Source organism: Sarcophilus harrisii, chromosome 4 (assembly GCF_902635505.1).
Source record: "Sarcophilus harrisii chromosome 4, mSarHar1.11, whole genome shotgun sequence".
Lineage (NCBI taxonomy): Eukaryota > Metazoa > Chordata > Mammalia > Dasyuromorphia > Dasyuridae > Sarcophilus > Sarcophilus harrisii.
Window position 1 is genome coordinate 288,687,530 of NC_045429.1, and position 19,203 is coordinate 288,706,732.

Genomic DNA, 19,203 nt, shown 5'->3' on the forward strand with positions numbered 1-19,203 from the left:
CATCCTGTTTGTTTTTCCCTTCATGCTATGAATCCCAGTTGAAGGGGACAAGGACACCACAGGGCTGACTACAAAGCGCTTCAGCTTGAGCCATGTTTCCCTACAAAATAAGAGCTCAGGATAGGACTTAAGATCTGACTCAACTCAATCTAATCGACACTATTTTGACATTCTGATGTCACTAGGGTCATTTAAGGAGTGGAAGTTAACATTACATTTGGTATTAACCATTTCTGTCCTTACGTAAACAATTTTCTGTAAAGAGTAAGTCTGTGTCTGCTAGCAATCAGTCAGCAGTTACTAAGTCCCTATAACGTGCCAGCTACCTTAGAAATAAAAATACACTAATTTATATTTTAATATATTTAACTGGTCATCCTGCATCTGGGGGAGGGGCTGGGGGGAAGGAGGGGAAAAATCGGAACAAGAGATTTGGCAATTGTCCATGCTGTAAAATTACCCACGCATATAACCTGTAAATAAAAGCTATTAAAAAATAAATAAATTAAAAAAAAAAAAAACAAGAAATAAAAATACAAGCTTACAGTCTAACTGAGGGGGTGGGGGAGGGAAGGGCAACATACACATATTGGGGACATTCAAAAAAGTGTTTCACTACGACTTTTGGGACATGTGTACAAAATACCCACAAAACCTAAGGGGTGAAGTCAGGGAAAAGGAGAGGAGAAAAACCCCAAGCAGAAGGTGGTGTTTGAGAAGGAAACGTGAATTGTAGATGGTACATTCTGGGGAAATCAATCAGGAATGTCATTGGATCTGTATGTTTGCTACACCAAGTCAAAGTATCAATTTTTTTAAAAATGGTTAAGACGAGACAAATTTGAACTTGGTTTTGCTTCCGCTTGGGGGTGGGCAGGGAAAGGGTGGTTGCCATGGGAAATTCTTCCCTGAAGATACAAGTGAAGGAAACTTAAAACGAGGCTTGAAGAAGAGCCCCAGAAGCAGCTTTCTTCGGCATCTCCATCCCCACAGCTTCTCAGGGGCCTGAAAGTGCAAGTCCGTAACTGGACGCGCTCTCCTCATCTCCTTCCCCCTAGTCTCCTCAACCCAGTTCCAACTCAAGGAGGAACACGTGCAGCCCGATCCTGAAGGGAAAGGTCCCGGCTACAACGCCCGCCCTTAAATGGAGGTTCCCCCCCTGCGCGGTGACGTCAGACGCCGCTGTCACAGCCGGCGTTGGGGGGGGTTGTTCGGTGTGGGGGAGAATGGCCGTCGCCGCCGCCAGTGGGACCCCGGGAGGTAAGAGCCTTGGCCTCTTGCCGGCCTCCCCACCCCGCGCCAGGGGGCGCCGGTCCGCCTGGGCCGGCCCCCGCGGCAGAACCCCGCGGCAGAACCCCGCGGCGCCCCACCTCTATCTCCTGGCACTCCCTTCCTTCTCCTCTTCCTCCGCCCCCTCTCCCGCAGTAGGGGGCGCCGCTCGGCACAGTCCCCCAACGGCCACCTCTCCCGCTCCGCCCGGTGCCTCAGCCGGGGGTACCTGTGGCTTCCGACCTCCTCCTGCCCCGGGGGGAGGGGGTCTCTCCCCGCCCGGCCGCACCTGGGGGTCCCGGGGGAGGCGCGAACTTCCTTGACCTCGGCTTTGGCCGCATCCCTGGCGGAGGGCCCTCACCTGGCGGGCACCTTGCATTTATATTGCACGATGGCACCCACGAGAGCGCGTGAACACGCACGCTCTCTCTCCTCTCCCTGCCTCTCTGCCACAGTCGGGTGCCACCACCCTTCTCCCAGCCCCGCAGCTCGGGGATGATTGCCCCATCCCCGTTACCGCCGATGCCCGGGTCCAAGCGGAGATAGCGCTCTGTCTCCTCCCCTCTGCTCTCGGCAAAGGCGGGTCTCTGGCCCTGCCCTGGAGGCAGTCTGCTGGGTGTGAAATGGGCAAAGCGAGCCGAGAGGAAGGCCGCCTGTGTGCCAGTGGGAGGGTTATAGTCTTGATTTCCATATGGGATGGGACAAAAGCGGCCAGGGTGTGGGAGAGAGACACGCTCTTGCGGTCTGGCACCTGGGGAAGCTTGCATGAGTCTCAGCATCGCCCCGTCCCACCGGGGCTTCCATCGCATTTGAGAAAAAGGGGAGGATGCTAGAACGGCTTCAGGGTGGTCCTTCGTTTAGAAACTGCAAAAGGGAGGGGGGGAAACCCAAGACATTGTGAGAGAACATCCTGGATCTAAGTATCCTACCTTCCGCTTCTCCCCACTTTCCCCTTTCCTAGTCCCTGTTCTTTTCAGAGATCCTAATATTCAGGTCCCCAGACCATTCTTTGGGACATTTTCTGCTTCGGGATTATATGGCCCCTAAAGGCCCGTTTTCTCAATCTTGTGAAAGACATAATTTTGGTTTATTTCCCCCATTTCCCTTAGCCCTCATTTTTAGTTGCCATCTCCTAGCGCTTTACAATGCAGTGGAAAGAGGGCTGGAATATAATTGGATTTGCCAATACCAACTAGTTTAGCATGTCTCTTCAGGCCTCAGTAATTTCAACTAGAAAATGAGGGAGTTGCACTAGATTTCTGATCTTTTCTAGCTCTAAATTTGTTTCTCTATAACTTAGTTCCCTTATCCTTATCCTCCAAGTTATCCTTTTTTTTTTTTTAATTATTCCACATCTTTCTGTTTTTCCAGTCCTTTCTATCTTCCTTCCCTGAAGCTATTCTTCAGAACTCTCCACCCTCAATCTTTTCCCTCCTCAAGAATCACAACTTCCCCAAGGACTATGTTTTTTTCTTTGGTGAGGTAAGAAAGAGGGAGATGCTGAGTATGATCCTGCTTTATCTTCTTCCAGGACATATGTTTCCTCTTCCTGGCCCATCAGGCAGAGGGTGACCTTGTCATTTGGAGCTACCTTCACCATGAATAACAAGGATACCACTGAGGTTGCTGGTGAGTTCTGTATTGCTCTCCCAGTCTCCCCACCCAATATACTAGCTTTCAAACATTTAGGGTTGAAAGGAACTTTGTCAGTCTTTTAGATTCATTTTCCTCATTCTCTAGTAAGAATACACTGACTCCTATTTTCCAATGCTTTTCAGAGAACAGCCATCACCTGAAGATCTTTCTCCCCAAAAAGTTATTGGAATGTCTTCCCAGATGCCCCCTACTGCCTCCTGAACGGCTACGATGGAACACAAATGAGGTTCCCAAGGATGCTATATAGATAGACAAGGGTGGGAGAAAAGGCTTTTGTCCTTGATATAGATAGATATAGGCCTGATATAGGTCAGAAGAGGGGAATAGCTTAATTTTGTTTTTGGCAGGTATGTGTATCTTGGTATCCATGTATCAATTAGCAGTTAAGTAGTTGAGCACCTACAGCACTTAGGGCACCATATCAAGCTTATAGTTAGTTGAAGAAACAACTAACTAAAATTAAAAACTAAAATTTTGTTTCAGTTATCTAACTATACCATAAGCTCCTTGAAGGCAGGAACCCTCAACTATCCAATGTAGTACCTTGAAGATAAAAGAACTCAAAAACTTTTCATTTGTTTGATGGGCTGATTTGGTATAAAAACATAATTTAGCTAACCATAGTTGGTCAGTGTCAATAATACAGATAGTAGGTACTATAGATAGTACATACTATAGTATGTCACAGGATGGAGAGATAGTTGTAATTTGGGCTGGTGAGGGAAAGGCAACATAGTGTAATTAAAAGAATACTGTATTTGTATACAGAAACTCTGGGTTTTTGAGCTTTGGTTTATTCATTTATAAAATGATGGGATTACACTAGATGGCTTCTGTATCCTCTAAGGTTTAATAGAAAGTAAGCTTCTGAAGGCATAGACTGCTACATTTTTTTTCCTTCATAGCCCATGTTCCCTCTATTAAAGCCAGCACATGATTTAAATTTTGGTTTTTCATACCACTATTAAGTTTTATTTTCTCTAATCATGCACTTACATGCAGAATGAAGTTACTTAAAGATTCATTGTAATTTAAACTTTTATTTGAATAAAATGACAAAGTATTGTGACTTGAAGGATAAGCAGAATTCACACAGGTTACGGATTTTTATTTGTTTGTTTGTTTTTCAGTAATGGGCCACATTATCAGTAATGAACCAGATATGTGATGGCCACATTCTTTTTTTTTTTTTAATCATTATAGTTGTTAATTGATCTAAGCATAATATGATTCCTGGGAGCAATTACATAGTTGTAGTAGCAGGCTAATGATTAGGTCCTAGTAGCCTAAGAGTCCTGGCTTAGAGAACAAGACATTGTTTTGTTAATCTTAGCTACATTTGGCCAAAGACCTCATATTGGATACCCAGAAAATGGATCAAAAGATGGGAAACATCCAAATGAGGGAATTATGATGAGTTTACTTGGAAGCTAGATGACTGCATTTGCTAGGGCATTTGTGTAGCTAGAGTGAATAGTTGATCATGTGAAGAAACAAAGGTAGATTAGGTTGGAGAGGAAGGTTAGGAGAATATTGTTGGAATTGGGGGTATGGAAAGCAGGAATTCTTGAATGCAAGGCTAAGAAATTTGGACTTTACTTGTTAGGTAGTGAGAAACTATTTAAATTTTTTTGAACAGATGAAATAAGAAGCATGACATGAGAGTGATAAAGATTATTAATCCGATAAGAGGAAGAAAAAACACTTGATGGGGAGAACAGAATTACCTGAATGAGGGTGGAGGCAGCGGGAATGGAAAGTATCTAGTGGAAGAAAAAGATCAGATTTTTGTTGTTGTTGACTCAAACAAATCAGGGAAAATAAATAGCTTTTGGAAAATCTCACTTAGCCCTTATGTGAAAAGCTCCTGGGGGAAAAGGAGAGGGTCATAGTTTCTTTGTGTCAAGTCAGAGAAAATAGAGCTTCTGAGTTTCCTTATGGCTGTTGTTAAGGGACTGTTGAGCCTTACTTAACAGGACCTATTCCTGGACCATTCCCTCCAGCATCCAGAACTTGGTATGGGTAGGCCTTTTGAGTTTTGACATGCCAAAAAGAGTAAGAATAAGAACTTGAAGAGAAAAACTATAAAATGAGAGGATCAGGAAAAGAATAAGGAGGAGGAAGAAAACAGAATGAACATTTTTTTTTCCCTCATAGGAGATTGCCTCTTACTTAATCACCTTTGAGAAGCATGACGAGTGGCTATCCTGTTCCCCAAAGACCAGGTAAGGGGACGTGGAAGAGGGTATTAAGTCTAAAGATTCCAGTGCCTGCTTTACCTGGTTACTTTCTTCTATGCTTCTCTAGGCCTCAGAATGGCTCCATCATCCTCTATAACCGAAAGAAGGTAAAGTACCGAAAGGATGGCTACTGCTGGAAGAAGCGGAAGGATGGAAAGACCACTCGAGAGGACCACATGAAACTTAAGGTGCAGGGCATGGAGGTAGGGGAAGATCCTTAGAGTCTGAAGTCCTGTTCTTCCTCTGTGTTAAGTTTTTAATCATTCATGCCTTGCCTCCTTTCCTAAAATCTAAGTGTTATTATAGTCACCCCTCCCAGCCATAACCATTTCACTTCTTGGGCAGTAGACTGGTTCCCCATTTCTTTTAGTAACCCAGTTATCTGGCCCTCCACTTTGTTTCTCACTGGGACTCATCCATGTCCTAATTCCTCAGATGCTTTCTTTATAATCTTTGTATATGTTCTGAGTCCCAACTCTAGCTTTTTTCCTTCCTCCTTTTCTCAATGTTCTAATACCTATGTCATGGATATTCCTAGAAGGTTCTACTTTGAAAGTCTTGAATACTTAACCCTCTTCTTTTTTTCCATCTCCTTAACTCTGTGTTATTTCGATTTGGGGATACCTAGGTTAATGGGTGTGACTCATGGGGGAGATGAATTATTTGAGAGGGACTAAAGAGAAGAGGAGGTGGGAAGCAGCCTTCCCCTCCCACTATCTCTTGGCAGTGTCTCTATGGCTGCTATGTTCACTCCTCCATTGTTCCCACATTCCATCGGCGCTGTTACTGGCTGCTACAGGTATTAAGGGGATTGGGGAATCAGATTCTTGGGAGGGAGGGAAGAAAGAAAAGACTGGGCTCTGAGAGAGGAAAGAAGTTGAGTTAGAGTAAAGAGGGTAATGCACTGAGAAGGCCAAACACCTGGGTATTTGGGAGGAATGGGAATTTATGAGGGAGGTATAAAAACTAAAAAAGCTGCTGAGGGAGGTGGAGAAGAACAGAATTTTGGGAAGGGAACTAAGTACTATGGGGCGGAACATCTAGGTCCCAGTGTCTACTGGCACCCTGTGTCTACCATTGCTGCCCTCAGAACCCTGACATCGTCCTTGTGCACTACCTGAATGTCCCTGCCCTAGAAGATTGTGGGAAGGGCTGTGGCCCCATCCTTTGTTCCATCAGCAACGATCGAAGGGAATGGCTCAAGTGGTCCAGGGAGGAGCTGGTGGGGCAACTGAAGCCCATGTGTAAGAACCCCAGAGTAAAAGTGGGTCTCAGGGTACCCTCACAGAAGCCAAGACGACTTTTAGGTGCTTCTGAAGTGACCAGCTCTCTGTAGCTAGTGAGGAAGTCTGATCCCTTTGCTGCTGGGAGCTGAAATGCTGGTGGATTCTGAAGGCCTTATAATGCAGAAGTGGTGGGGAAAAGGGAAAGATAGGAATTACATATCCCAGGAAAGCTCAGAACAGATACCTTTTCCCAGGCTACTAGTCCCATGGTATCATGGGAGTTGTAGTCCAGTAAGGGAGAAAGGGATAGCAGGGGGAATTTAGGGACTGGATTTTCTTAGGTTCACACAGCAGGCCCTCCCTCCTCCCCTTTTCAGTTCATGGCATCAAGTGGAGCTGTGGGAATGGGGCAGGTGAGTTCTCAGTGGAACAGCTGGTGCAGCAGATTCTGGATACCCACCAGGCCAAGCCCCTGCCCCGTACCCATGCCTGCCTCTGCAGCGGAGGGCTCGGTTAGTGATGGTACCCGAGGGCTCCTTCTGACTCTGACTTCTATTCCCCACTGGGGACAATAACATCTTTTATATTTGTTTGCATGCTAATTTATATATATATTTTGCACATTGTTTCCTAACAGTCCAGTGGGACTGAGGACTTCTTTCTCTGGGCCCCATCTTTTCTTCCGGAAATGCCTTCCCAGGCTTTAGGCCAGTTTCTTACTGTATCATTTATCTTTGTGACCCCCCAGTCTTTGTGCACTATTTAGGTATAGGCATCAGCTCACTGCCTTTTTTTCTTTCTCTCCACCAGCCTGTTTCCTTTCCCCTAGAAACCCTACAATTCCCCCGTGTTCTTATCCCTGCAGTACCTGTCCAGCCAGAATTTGTGGCATCTCTGCTGCCCCAATGGCCCTGGGCATTATTACACATCTATCTATATTGGGGTCTTAATGGATAGAAAGTGTCTACTGGAGAGTAATTGGAAAGTTGTCTTATTCTGCTCCTTTTCTTTCTTCTCTATCCCATTCTTCACTACAGGTTCCACAGGGACCCTACCCCACAAATGCAGCAATACCAAGCACCGAATCATCTCTCCTAAAATTGAACCTCGGACCTTGGCCATACCCCCAATCCCACCTCCAAGACCCCCTGAGCCCCTTCCACAGGCTGTTCCACCCCTTACTGAACCCTCTGAGCTCCCCAAGGTTGATACTTCACCCTCTTCCTCCTCTTCCTCCTCTTCTTCTGGTTTTGCTGAACCTTCTGAGATTAGTCTCAGATCTCCAGTAACTCCAGGAAGATTGCCCCGGGGAGGACCTGCTCTCCTCCTGCTGACAGGTTTAGAGCAGCTCACTGGGGGTTTAACTCCTAGCAGGCACTTGACTCCTCAGCCTGAGTTTGGGCCCTCCTTGGGCCTGGCCCTGGTGCTAGGCCCCCAGCCTCCTACCCCACCTGGCCCTCCCAGTCCTGCCTTTGATCCTGATCGATTTTTCAACAACCCTAGTCAAGGTCAGACTTATGGGGGTGGGCTAGGGGTGAGTCCTAATTTCCCTGAGGTGAAGGCAGCCAGAACATCTTGCATAGCCCTGGAACCTGCTGCTGCTCTGGAGCCTGTGACATCCGATCAAGGGACTACTCCTAAGTCTGGAGAAGGAAAAGAAGGAAACCGATTCTTTATCCAAGATGATGCAGGTGGGATGGGAACTGGGCCTGCCACAGTCTCCTCATCTCCATCCAGAGAGCCATCAGTCCGGCCTGGAAGAGGTGAAGGGCTGTTTGGAGGACCAGGGGGGACCAGTGAACTAGAAACTTTCAGCTTGTCTTCCTTCCCAGACCTCATGGGGGATCTGATCAGTGAAGAGGCTCCAGGTGCTCCTGGCCCTCCATCTCTTAGCATTATCACTGACTTCTCTCCTGAGTGGTCCTACCCAGAGGTAAGTATCATATTTACTCAACATTTTGCCTGAATATTTACTGCCCTAGTCCTATTTTGAGTTTTACCCCAAACCTAAGTTACCACAGTAACTATAGCCCTACTTCCCTTGTAGTCTATGATCTAGATTCTTTAACTTCCCTCAAATATTTAAGTCATGTGGCCTTTCTTGTTTTCCATGTTCCTTCTTCCTCAATTACCTTAACATATACAGCATATCCCAAAAGTCTTGGTATATAACTTAAAAATATTAAAACTGCACAAAGACTTTAGGATGTCCTGTTCAGAGGGTACTCCCAATCTCTGATTATTCTCTGTTTAGATGAGACTATTTGCTTGTTCACAGGGTGGGGTCAAGGTGTTGATCACAGGCCCTTGGACAGAAGTCTCAGAGCGTTATTCTTGTGTCTTCGACCACATCCTTGTGCCAGCCTCACTTGTCCAGGCTGGTGTCCTGCGCTGCTACTGTCCTGGTATGAAAGAGTGGGAAGCACTGATAAGATATGGGGAGATAGTCTCTAGATGCAAACTTCAACCATTAAAGAATGGAAGCTGGGGAGTTAATATGGAAGATCCAGAAGGTCACCAAAGTTATGCCTGAATCTAGTCTCTAATCTTTTCTCCTGAGTAGCCAGGATTAAGGAGGCAACATGGGGCAATGAAAGGAATCCTGGACTTGGAGTTAGACTTGGCTTCCAGTCTCACTTGTTCTTATTCATTGTGTGCCTTAGTCAAGTTATTTAACTTATCTGAACTTTATTTTGTATTGTCTGGTCTCTAATACTGTTTCTAGCTTTATACATGTATGGAGTTGAGGGATCTGTCAAATTTAATCCAGGGTACAAAAAGAGAAAAGGTTTAGGGCTCTGAGAGATGGAAATGGATAGTGGAAAACACTCCAAAGACCTGGGTTCAAATCCTAGCTCTGCTACTTACTAGTTATATGATTATAGGCAAGTAACTTTCTCTTACATGACATACAAATGATTCTTACCACTACTGACTTCACATGATTGTTGGGCTTTTCATTCTATATTCTATAAATCACTATTTTTATTACTGATTTCAATCCCAGGATGCTAAAATGAACCCTGACCTCATAGCCCAGACCCATTGCTAAGAGATATCCTATCCTAATACGCCTATCAACCAGGATCAGAGAAAAACTTAAATGATTTCATCCCTGATAAACAGGAAGATGTAGTCTCTAAAATAATCAAGGAATCATAGGAGTGACCCATCTATTCAGGCTTTGTTGTATGTGGGTGTTCCATTCCTTCCAACACCACTATCTTGTGAGCCGGGAGGTATGGAGATTAAAAGAATAGAGCTTCCAGTCTAGAAGATCAGGACCTTAAGTTTTACACTCAAATGGCCATGAAAATAGCCAAGTGATAAGCCAAGCTAGACTCCATTCTTTGAAAACTTTTTCCTTTTTTACTCAATAGTTGAGTTAGATGGTAGTAAGGGGAAAAAACAATGGGATCCCTTCACTAGTCAAGGTGTAGAGAATTCAGACTTTATCTGGCCAAACACTTGGAATCACCATTGCCAAGGAGCACATTTCTCCAAACATCTAGGTTTTTGGATCCTCTGGAAGATGTAAGGCAAGAGTATGGGCAGTATAAGATCTCAGGACTTTTTTTCAGGTCTCCGGGTTGCTTCTCAATAAAAGAAATTGACATTCTTCTCCCTCCCCTTTTGTCTTCCCTAGCTCATGAGGCAGGGTTGGTATCTCTTCAGGTGGCAGGAGAAGAGGGCCCACTCTCTGCCTCTGTGCTCTTTGAGTACCGGGCACGCCGGTTTTTAGCTCTTCCCAGCACACAACTTGACTGGCTGTCCTTAGATGGTGAGTACCTAACCCCACCAAACTTGAGTTTGTTCCTGTAATATTCCTATAATCCCTGTACTTAACTTTGGTTTCCATTTCTTTGAGGGATTTGGAAATTTAGTCTGTTAGTCAATAAGCATCTGCTCTCTACCAGATAGTTTCTATCCACAAGGAACTCACAATCTAATGGGGAAGACAAGATTCAAACAATTATATACAAAACAAGTCATGTACAGGATAAATGGGAAATAATCAACAGAAGAAAAACACTGGAATTAAGAGGGTTCGGGAAAGACTTCTGTGGAAGGTGAAATTTTAGTTAGAACTTGAAGGAAGCCAGGAAGAAATAAGGAAGACAGAGAGGACTCCAGGCATGGGAGACAGTAAAAATGCCCAGGGCTGAGAGATTGAGTTTCTTGTTCCAGGGATAGGAAAGAGGTCAGTGTCACTGCATTGAAAAGAGGTAGATGGCTAGGGCTTTGAACAAGTAGAGAATTTTATAATTCATCTTAGAGGCGATAGAGAGCCATTGGAATTTATTTAAAGTTTGGAGGATTAGGAGGAATATAAACCTGTGCTTAAGAAAATTACTTTTGCAGAGTTCTCTAGCTTCTAGCTCTCCAGTTATGTCCAGGGCCTAGTTCTTATTTTTACTTGATCTATAACAACTTTCTTCTTCACCTTTTCTTTCCCAGATTTCTTGGACTCCAGATCTAAGCCCTGAAGCTTTTTGTTTCCTTCTCTGGGTTTTGACTATTCCTAACTGAGAACTTCCTTGGGGTCTAACGCTTAGGCTATCTGTCTTCCTTCATAGTTTTTTAAAGTTCCTCTATATTCTTTGTCTTGGTGTTTTGTTTTGTTTTTACCATCTCTTTTTTCCCTCTTCAGCCCTCTTATAGGAAAAGGAAGCTATAATGTAATACAGTGAACAATAGTGAGCCTGAAGTCTAGAGATGTGGCTCCCAGGCCCAGATTATCCACATAATAGTTGTGTGATGTTGGCTTTCTTTCCCTCTTTGTAAAATGGGAATACAGACAACAGCATTATTGTGAAAAAATTTTATGAACATTAATGTGTTTTTTTTAACAACCTATCATCATTGTTTGGGGGCCCCATCCTGACAGCTTTTTCCTGGTGAAATTCTCAATGTTAAAAATTTTAGAAATTCCTATAGCCAAAGTACTGGCTTTGGAGTCAAAGTTCAAGTTTTTCCTCCCTGACACCCCTGTGAACAAATTTGGAGAGATTTCCAAATCCATTACCCATTCTTTGCCATTTTCTCTGTATTATCATGTAAATTGATTTGGGATCTAGATGTTTAAATTGTATTCTGAGTCTTGGTATGCATTCAGGGTCCCTCAGGTTTGAGGAAGATATCTTTCTTTTTGAGTATTCTTTTCCTCTTAGATCTTGGGATACTTATTATTTCCGGTGTTTGAACATTTGTTCCCATTGTTTCCAACTCAATCTCCTATTCCTTTCCCCTACAAGACAACCAGTTCCGAATGTCCATACTGGAACGACTAGAGCAGATGGAAAAACGGATGGCAGAAATGGCAGCAGCTGGACAGGCTCCTCCCCCAGCTCCTAACCCTCACCCAGTGCAGGTATTTGGAGAGAGGGAAAATGCCACACCTCCCGTAAGCAAGCAGCTGTGGTGTTTGACCCGCCTTACTTTCCTTCCTTCCTCTGACCTCTTTAACTTAGTGCCCCTTTTCTCTTCCTAGTATATCAGGTCTCCCAACACTACCTTCTCTTTCAAGGGTAGCTATTGTGGATGCCATCGTGGCATGCCTATTTCCTCAAATTGTTTCTGCTCTGGAAAGGGGAAGAAACTGGGGAAGGAAACAGGATCTTAAAAGAGCTGGGGGTCCTGATTTATACCAGTGAACTGGAAGCTATGTGGCACTATTTTAGGGACAAAGATACCTAGATGCCTAACCAGAATGGTCTGGAAAGAACTAAAAGACAGGAGGCCTGATTTCTAGAGGGAAGTGGAGACTAAAGATAGAATTGGAAAATGGAAGTAGAAGAATATTTGGGTCTCAGTAGGTGAATGAAACAGTAGGATTAAAGATGTTTGAGGACTATGGGAGAGAATGTTTGGGTCTCTGAGGCAAGGAGGCAGGGTTAGTGAGCACCAGGATAAATTACTGCCAGTAGAAGACAAGATACCTGGGCCCCTAAAGTCAGCAGAAGCTAAGAGACCAAAACCTAGGCCTTTGGATGAGGGTGTGTGTATTACAGGGAGGTGTCCTGGGGCCTGGGTTTGAGGCCCGTGTGGTGGTCCTAGTAGAACGTATGATCCCTCGTTATGGCTGGCGGGGCCCTGATCACCTGGTTCACGGGGGATCCTTCCGGGGTATGAGTCTCCTTCACCTGGCAGCAGCCCAGGGCTATGCTCGTCTCATTGAGACCCTGAGCCAGTGGAGGTGAGTACAGGTTGGGAAGGGAAAGGGTGGGGAGTGGGTTGGAAGGTGGAGAGCCAGAGTCAGAGAGAAATCAGTGAAGTGGGTGGCAGGGTTATTATAGGTAAACAATATGGGATTGAGGAGAGGTTAGAAATTGGGAGCCAAGAGAATATTGATGTCCTTGGCCTTGTCTCCTAGGCTTAAATACTCCATAATCTATTAATTTCTTAAAGTTTCTTGACCCTATCCACACCCTCACCCTGACTTGCCCTTCTAGATGTCTTGACCTCTGGTCCCTCATCTCCTTGATGTCTGCCCCTTTTGGTCCAACGTTAACTTTGATTTATACTCTTGTGCTCTGATTAGTTTCCTTTATTTCTGTCCTTCTCTTGCCACCTCCAGGACTATGGAGGCAGAAAGCCTGGACTTGGAACAAGAGGTGGATCCACTTAATGTGGATCATTTCTCCTGCACTCCTTTGGTAAGGAGACAAGATTCATGATCCCCAAGTTGCTATTGAACCTGGGGTAGGTGGGTGGTCAGAGGGAAACAGTAAGGACACCTAAATCCTTTGAGAGGAACAGAGGTGGAAGGATATAGAGATAAAGTCATAGACTGAATGGTTGACTTCTTAGGGAAGGATAAAGGAATTGTGTCTAGCCTTTACTGTCTATTCTTCCATCCCACTCCTCTCTTCCCTAGATGTGGGCCTGTGCCCTAGGGCACCTAGAAGCGGCTGTGCTCCTTTTCCAATGGAACCGCCAGGCACTGAACATCCCTGATTCTCTTGGCCGACTACCCCTGTCTGTGGCACATTCCCGGGGGCATGTACAACTTGCCCGATGTCTTGAAGAGCTACAGAGAAAGGAAGTTCCAGTTGAGCCCCTACCTCCCCCTTTACTATCTTCTGCTAGCTCTGACACTGGTGAGGATATTGACAGGAAACAGGAAAAAAAAAAAAAAGTAAGAGGAATCAAGGAAGAGATTTGAGAAATGTGAGAGGGGAGGGAAGCTTTGGGGCCGGGAGCAGCTTTGAGGAAGAGAGATAGGATGGAGGGGAAAAACAAATGCAGCCACAAGGATAGAAAATGAAAGTAGTAGCCTAGAAACAGGGAGTAATAATAGGATATAACCATTAGGGGAAGGGGTAAAAGATGTAGGAAGAAATTAGTAGGGCTACTTTGGATAGCATTTGCCTTGATCACAAATAACTTTTTGAATTACTGAATTTTTCCCTTCTCTCCCACCCTTTTAGGTATGCACAGTGTCTCCTCATCTACAGAGCTGTCAGATGGCATGTTCTCTATCACTTCAGCTTATTCTAGTGCCCCAGACAGCAGTCCCCCTCCTGCTCCTTTGCCTACTTTGGAGGAAGCCACTGAGGTGACACAGCCAGGCCAGTCTCCTCATAGTCTCTCCAAAACTCCCAACCTAGTCATGGAGTATAAGGCCAGTAACTCGAAGGGACTTCCCTCACCTCCCTCTGTGAGTGAGGACTCCACAGTAGAGGCTCCAATCCCAGGTTATGGGCCCAGTTCAAAAGAAGTTGATTGTCATCAGCCTGTGGACATAATACAGGTATTTATCAAACTCTGTCTAGGAAGTCAGGATTTCAGGATACTTGTGAATGAAGGTGGAAGAGAAGAGGTTAGAAAAAGCAGGGTTATTCCTGCATAGAGAATCTATGAAAAGACCAAAAGTTCCCTTTCTAGAGTGGTTTGGTCCTGGAAGGCATTGGGGTGGACAAAGTTGACCCATGTTTTTTCAGTACCCCATGAATTTTGCCTAGCAGTAAGGACAGTGATATGCTTACAATAAAAACTTGTAAACTCCTGAGAATGAAAGAATAGATTTTTTATTTGTCGCATCACATGTATTTAGTATTATATGTATTGTACTATGTTCTGTTCTAAGATACACAGCCTAACCCTTGAAGTGCTTACACTCTAATTGGGAAAGGCATACCCATAAAAAAATTTAAATAAAAGAATGGTAGTATATGGTTAGTGTCAAGTGTGGAATATTGATAGTGAATTCACAGGACAGAGTAGTGATCAAGGGCAGGCTGAGAAAGGCTTCCCAGAAAACATGGTAGAACCTGAGCTGGACCCTTAAAGATTTAAGACAGAAACAGTATTATGAGCAAAGGCAGCAATAAACATGAGGTATGAGTAGATTAATTTGGTTGGAGTAGAGTCTTTGTAGGGAAGAAGTAGGTAGGAGTTGGAGAGGCAGTTTATAGAGTCTTTAATATGAGACCAAGGAGTTTGAACTTCATTCCTAGAATATGTTTGTCTCTCCAGGAAGATTACAAATCTCTCAAGGACAGAGAATTTTCATTCACTTTTTGTCTTCCCCTTAATGCTAGTGCTGTCCAAGGAACTGGAGTGGTTTGCCACTTCCTCTAGTGGATTAAGGCATACAAAGAAGGTTAAGTGACTTGCCTAAAATCACACAACTTGTAAGGGTCTGAGACTTGATTTTGAACTTTTCCAAACCCCACTTAGCACTGGGCTATAATAGTAACTCAGTAAGTATTCTAGCATGATCAGAGAAGTAGGGACTTAGGAAGAAAGGTCTAGTGGGGCTTTAGCTAATGGCAGTGAAATAGGACTAATAGAAATAGGACTAATGCTCAATTATTTATAAGGCATAATGAAGACCCACCATAATGATGGGTGGGATCTTTTGTTATGTTTTCTACCAGGTGGACATGATCTCTCTGGCCAATCAGATTGTTGAGGCAACACCAGAACGCATTAAACAGGAAGATTTTGGGGTTAAGCCTGAGGCTGAAGGCCCTCTTCAAGAAAAGACTGGAGCCATGGGGCTCAGTGAGACTATGTCCTGGCTGGCTAGTTACCTGGAGAATGTGGACCACCCTAGCCTCACCCAACACAGGTGACCACACTCAGGATGGATTCTCTAGCCATTTCTCCTACAATTGGACAAGGAAGAAACAGGGCCCTACTAGCCTGTGACTCAGGGACTTTGGGTAGAGCAGACTTAATCTCTGGTATCCAGTCTAGAAAAGGACTCAACCTTGCCCACAGTTCTAGACTCCTGAAGAGGAATAATAGCTCTTTAAACTCAATTATCAGGTTGTATCCCTCCACAAAAACTCCTGGGATGGAAAGGAGGAAAGGGTGGCTGCACTCTAATACCCTTCTTTCTCTGCTCCCTGAAACAGCAAGCTATCCTTTGAGCGGGGTCACCTGACTGCTCCCCCTGCCCCATCTTGGGCAGAGTTCCTTGGGGCCTCAGCTAATGGGAAGATGGAAAATGACTTTGCACTTCTAACGCTGTCTGATCATGAGCAGCGGGAGCTGTATGAAGCAGGCCGTGTTATTCAGACTCCCTTCCGCAAGTACAAGGTTGAGGGGAAATTAGAGGTGCAGCATATTGTTACAGTATTAGGAATCAAGACATAGAAAGGGGAGAGGCAGATAGCAGATACTTCCCTCATTAATTATCCTGTGGTTATAAAGAGTGCTAGGTGATGTTTGACATGGGTTGGAATAAAGTGAGATATGGCTTCTGGGAGTGTGTGACTAAGGTCATCTAATGAGTAAAAGGAAGAAATGGGTGTCAGAGAGAAAAAAACAGAGTGGGGATCAGTTACTGAGTTTATGGTTCAAGAGTAAATATAAGAAAGGAAGAGCATTTCAAATGTGGGCCCTGAGAACTAATTCTACATTCAACACCATTCCTACTATTGATTCCAATAGAAATATTCCATTATTCTGGAAACTGAGATACAAAGTCCCAAAAGATGTGAGATTTGAAGGGCATAGTTTTTGTATAGGAAAAGAGAGTACTCAAGGAAAAGGCAGTAGATAACTCAGTATGAGAATAATAATTAATAAGTAGTAAAGTAGATATAAAATATATATTAGGTTTATAGGCCTATGCAACTCAGAGGGACAAGTCTTAGATGGGTTCTGGGAGTGAGAAAATTGTACTGGAGCCCAAAGTTGTTAATTATGTATGGTAGGATAATTAGGTTCCAGACACAGGTCAAGCTAAGGAAGCAAGATTATTGAAAGGACTATAAAATAGGTCTATGAACGTTAAATGTTGTGGGGAACCATGATTGTCCCTGGGGGGAAATGTTAGGGACTGAGGATCTTCAAGTTTTTCCTTGCTCCACCCATTCCCAAGGGCCATCGACTAAAGGAGCAGCAGGAGATAGCAGCTGCTGTGATCCAGCGCTGTTACCGAAAGTACAAGCAGGTAAGATATGCTGCCCCATCTCCAAATACCTACTGCTTCCTGAGCACCTCCTTGGCTTTTTTTGCTCTAATTCCACTTCTTTTCCCACAAGCTAACATGGATTGCACTTAAGGTAATTAAGTGAGTATTTTATTTGGGAGTAAGGAGCATGCATATCAGAGGAAGGATGTATCTATTCTCACGAAGAGGCCTGTATTGATCCTGATTTGAGAACAGGCCTCTTAAGTTCTCTGCCTTTTTGTAGATTCACCTAGAGTAAATTAAATAGCTATGGAGTACAATGTCTTCATATACTGCCTCAAATACTTAGTAGCTGTATGATTACAACTTCAGAATTTCTGGTTTATGCTGCAAAATGGATATAATATGTACATTAGATTTCTCAAAATGGTTTTAAAGAAAGTGTTTTTCAAAACTTAAAACATCATATAAATGTGTGTTGTCTCTCTCCCAACATGCTGTTATCTCTCTTTTGATTATGTTTGGTTTCCATTCCCTGAATTCTGTCCTTCAGTTTGCACTCTATAAGAAGATGACCCAAGCAGCCATCCTAATCCAGAGCAAATTTCGAAGTTATTATGAACAGAAGAGATTTCAGCAGAGTCGACGGGCTGCTGTACTAATTCAACAGCACTATCGTTCTTATCGATGCAGACCTGGACCCTATCACCGCCCTTCTGGGCCCTCAGGACCTCTGCCTCCTCGTGGCAAGTATGTTACTGAGCCCCACAGCTATGATGGCTTCCAGACGCCACAGAAAACTGCAGCCTTACATGTAACCAACTTCCTTCTTCTCCCCACTATAATTGTCAGAATTGTCTTCTTTATACCTAAAAGTTCCCTATTTGAGCTGTCTTTACTCTCACTTGACCTTCCCCTTTCCTATCCAATTTTCTAAGGGAGGTGGGACTGAAGAGGAATCTGTACAGTCTCCTTTCTCTTGTTAGCATCCCCTTCTCTCTCCTTCCAGAGGCTCCTTCCTTACCAAGAAGCAGGATCAGGCAGCTAGGAAAATTATTCGTTTCCTGAGGCGTTGTCAACATAGGTACTTTAACTACTTTATTTCCCCCATTAATGTTCAGTTCCTTTGCTCCTCCCATTGATTCCTCCAATCATTTCCTTTTTTAAATGCATTTAGTAGTTTATTTTCCCCAATTATATGTAAAAACAATTTTTAACATTTAATTTTAAAACTTTTTGAGTTCCAAATTCTCTATCTCCATCTCCATTACTTTCATTGAGAAGGCAAGCGATTTAATACAGTTTATACCTATATGGTCATGCGAAACATTTCCATGTTCGCCACCAATCATTTCCTTCTAAGACCCTATATTACTGTTTAACTTTTTTTTTCTCTCTCCCCAACAGGATGAAGGAACTGAAGCAAAGCCAGGAGCTAGAAGGTCTCTCTCAATCTGAAATGACCACCCCACTCCCACTACCTTGAGGAGGAGTGGTTTTTACAGGGATAAGATCCCTTGTTGGAAGAGGAAACAACTTCCCTCCAAGACTCCATAGAGCCTCTTCCCTCTTTAGGACCCTCCTCTTAACCTCTCTAAAGTGTTTCTTCCTTTTTCCTTCTAGTATTCCTGTCTCTCCTGCCTTCTCCTTCCCCTGTTTTTACTGGTCCTGGCCTTTAGTCTGACCCATACCTTAATCTTCAGCTGTGATCTGTCACACCCGTTTCTGCAGCCCTTGGACCCATGAAGGGCTTCCTCCTTTGCCTGCCTGCCTTACATGTTTCTTTCAACAGTCAGCTTCTGAAGGTCTCCCCTGGTCTCCCATTTCCATATCTGCTTCTTCCCGTCTGTCTGTCTCCGGCGTCTCAGCCCAGTCACTCACATTTCTGATCCCTGGAGAAGTCTTGGCATGATTCTTTGTCTCAACGCCCGTCCTGTCACTTACGCATCCTGATTCTCCTCTTTCTGCCCCTCCCCCTAACCTCCCTCCTATTGATGGGATAGAAAGGGAGAATGGGAGAGGTGGAAATAACCAGTGGAGGGCATTATTGTATGGAACTGTGAGGAATGGGATGGGGGGCATGCATGGGCCAATTGCTCCCCCACCCGGGGGTCAAAAAGGGTGAGGGGGATGTCTTCTCCTTAGCTCAACCCCATTGCCCAGGTGGTCACCGTTTTAAGTGTGCATGGGCTTGGTTTGTACAACTTGCTATTAAAACATCGCTGCAACCGTCCGACTCCTGCTTTTGTTTGAGGGGAGGAGGAGGAGGCAGGACCGGGCCTCTCCCAACCGGTGCAAATCTGTGTAATTTACGAAGTTGGGGGAGCGGGTCGGGGGGTGCGACTGCCTGGGCGTCCCCCAAGAGGAAGGGACGGGAATTGGTTTCAGAAACCTGGAGAGGGAGGAGGGTGGATGCAGCCTCGGGCATCTACATCGCCAGCCA

The 19,203-nt window shown here is 44.5% G+C and overlaps 1 protein-coding gene across 9 annotated transcripts; it reads left to right on the forward strand.

Annotated features, from left to right (window-relative positions):
• Nucleotides 1–1,166: 1,166 nt before the first annotated feature.
• CAMTA2 (calmodulin binding transcription activator 2) lies at nt 1,167–18,993 on the forward strand. 9 transcript variants are annotated; one of them, XM_031965376.1, is made up of 24 exons: nt 1,167–1,260; nt 2,801–2,898; nt 3,048–3,151; nt 5,083–5,150; nt 5,233–5,368; nt 5,893–5,964; nt 6,256–6,409; nt 6,769–6,903; nt 7,429–8,082; nt 8,224–8,324; nt 8,670–8,796; nt 10,038–10,172; nt 11,647–11,762; nt 12,403–12,587; nt 12,969–13,047; nt 13,269–13,491; nt 13,822–14,144; nt 15,274–15,467; nt 15,757–15,958; nt 16,728–16,799; nt 16,891–16,911; nt 17,314–17,510; nt 17,770–17,844; nt 18,168–18,993. In XM_031965376.1, exons 2-24 carry the CDS (start codon nt 2,868–2,870, stop codon nt 18,244–18,246), a joined length of 3,483 nt encoding a protein of 1,160 aa, XP_031821236.1. In that variant the 5' UTR covers nt 1,167–1,260; nt 2,801–2,867; the 3' UTR covers nt 18,247–18,993. The 9 variants fall into 9 exon arrangements, with proteins under 9 accessions (XP_031821236.1, XP_031821231.1, XP_031821232.1 ...); XM_031965371.1 differs by having other exon boundaries at nt 7,429–8,324; XM_031965372.1 differs by having other exon boundaries at nt 7,429–8,324; nt 15,757–15,940.
• Nucleotides 18,994–19,203: the final 210 nt, after the last annotated feature.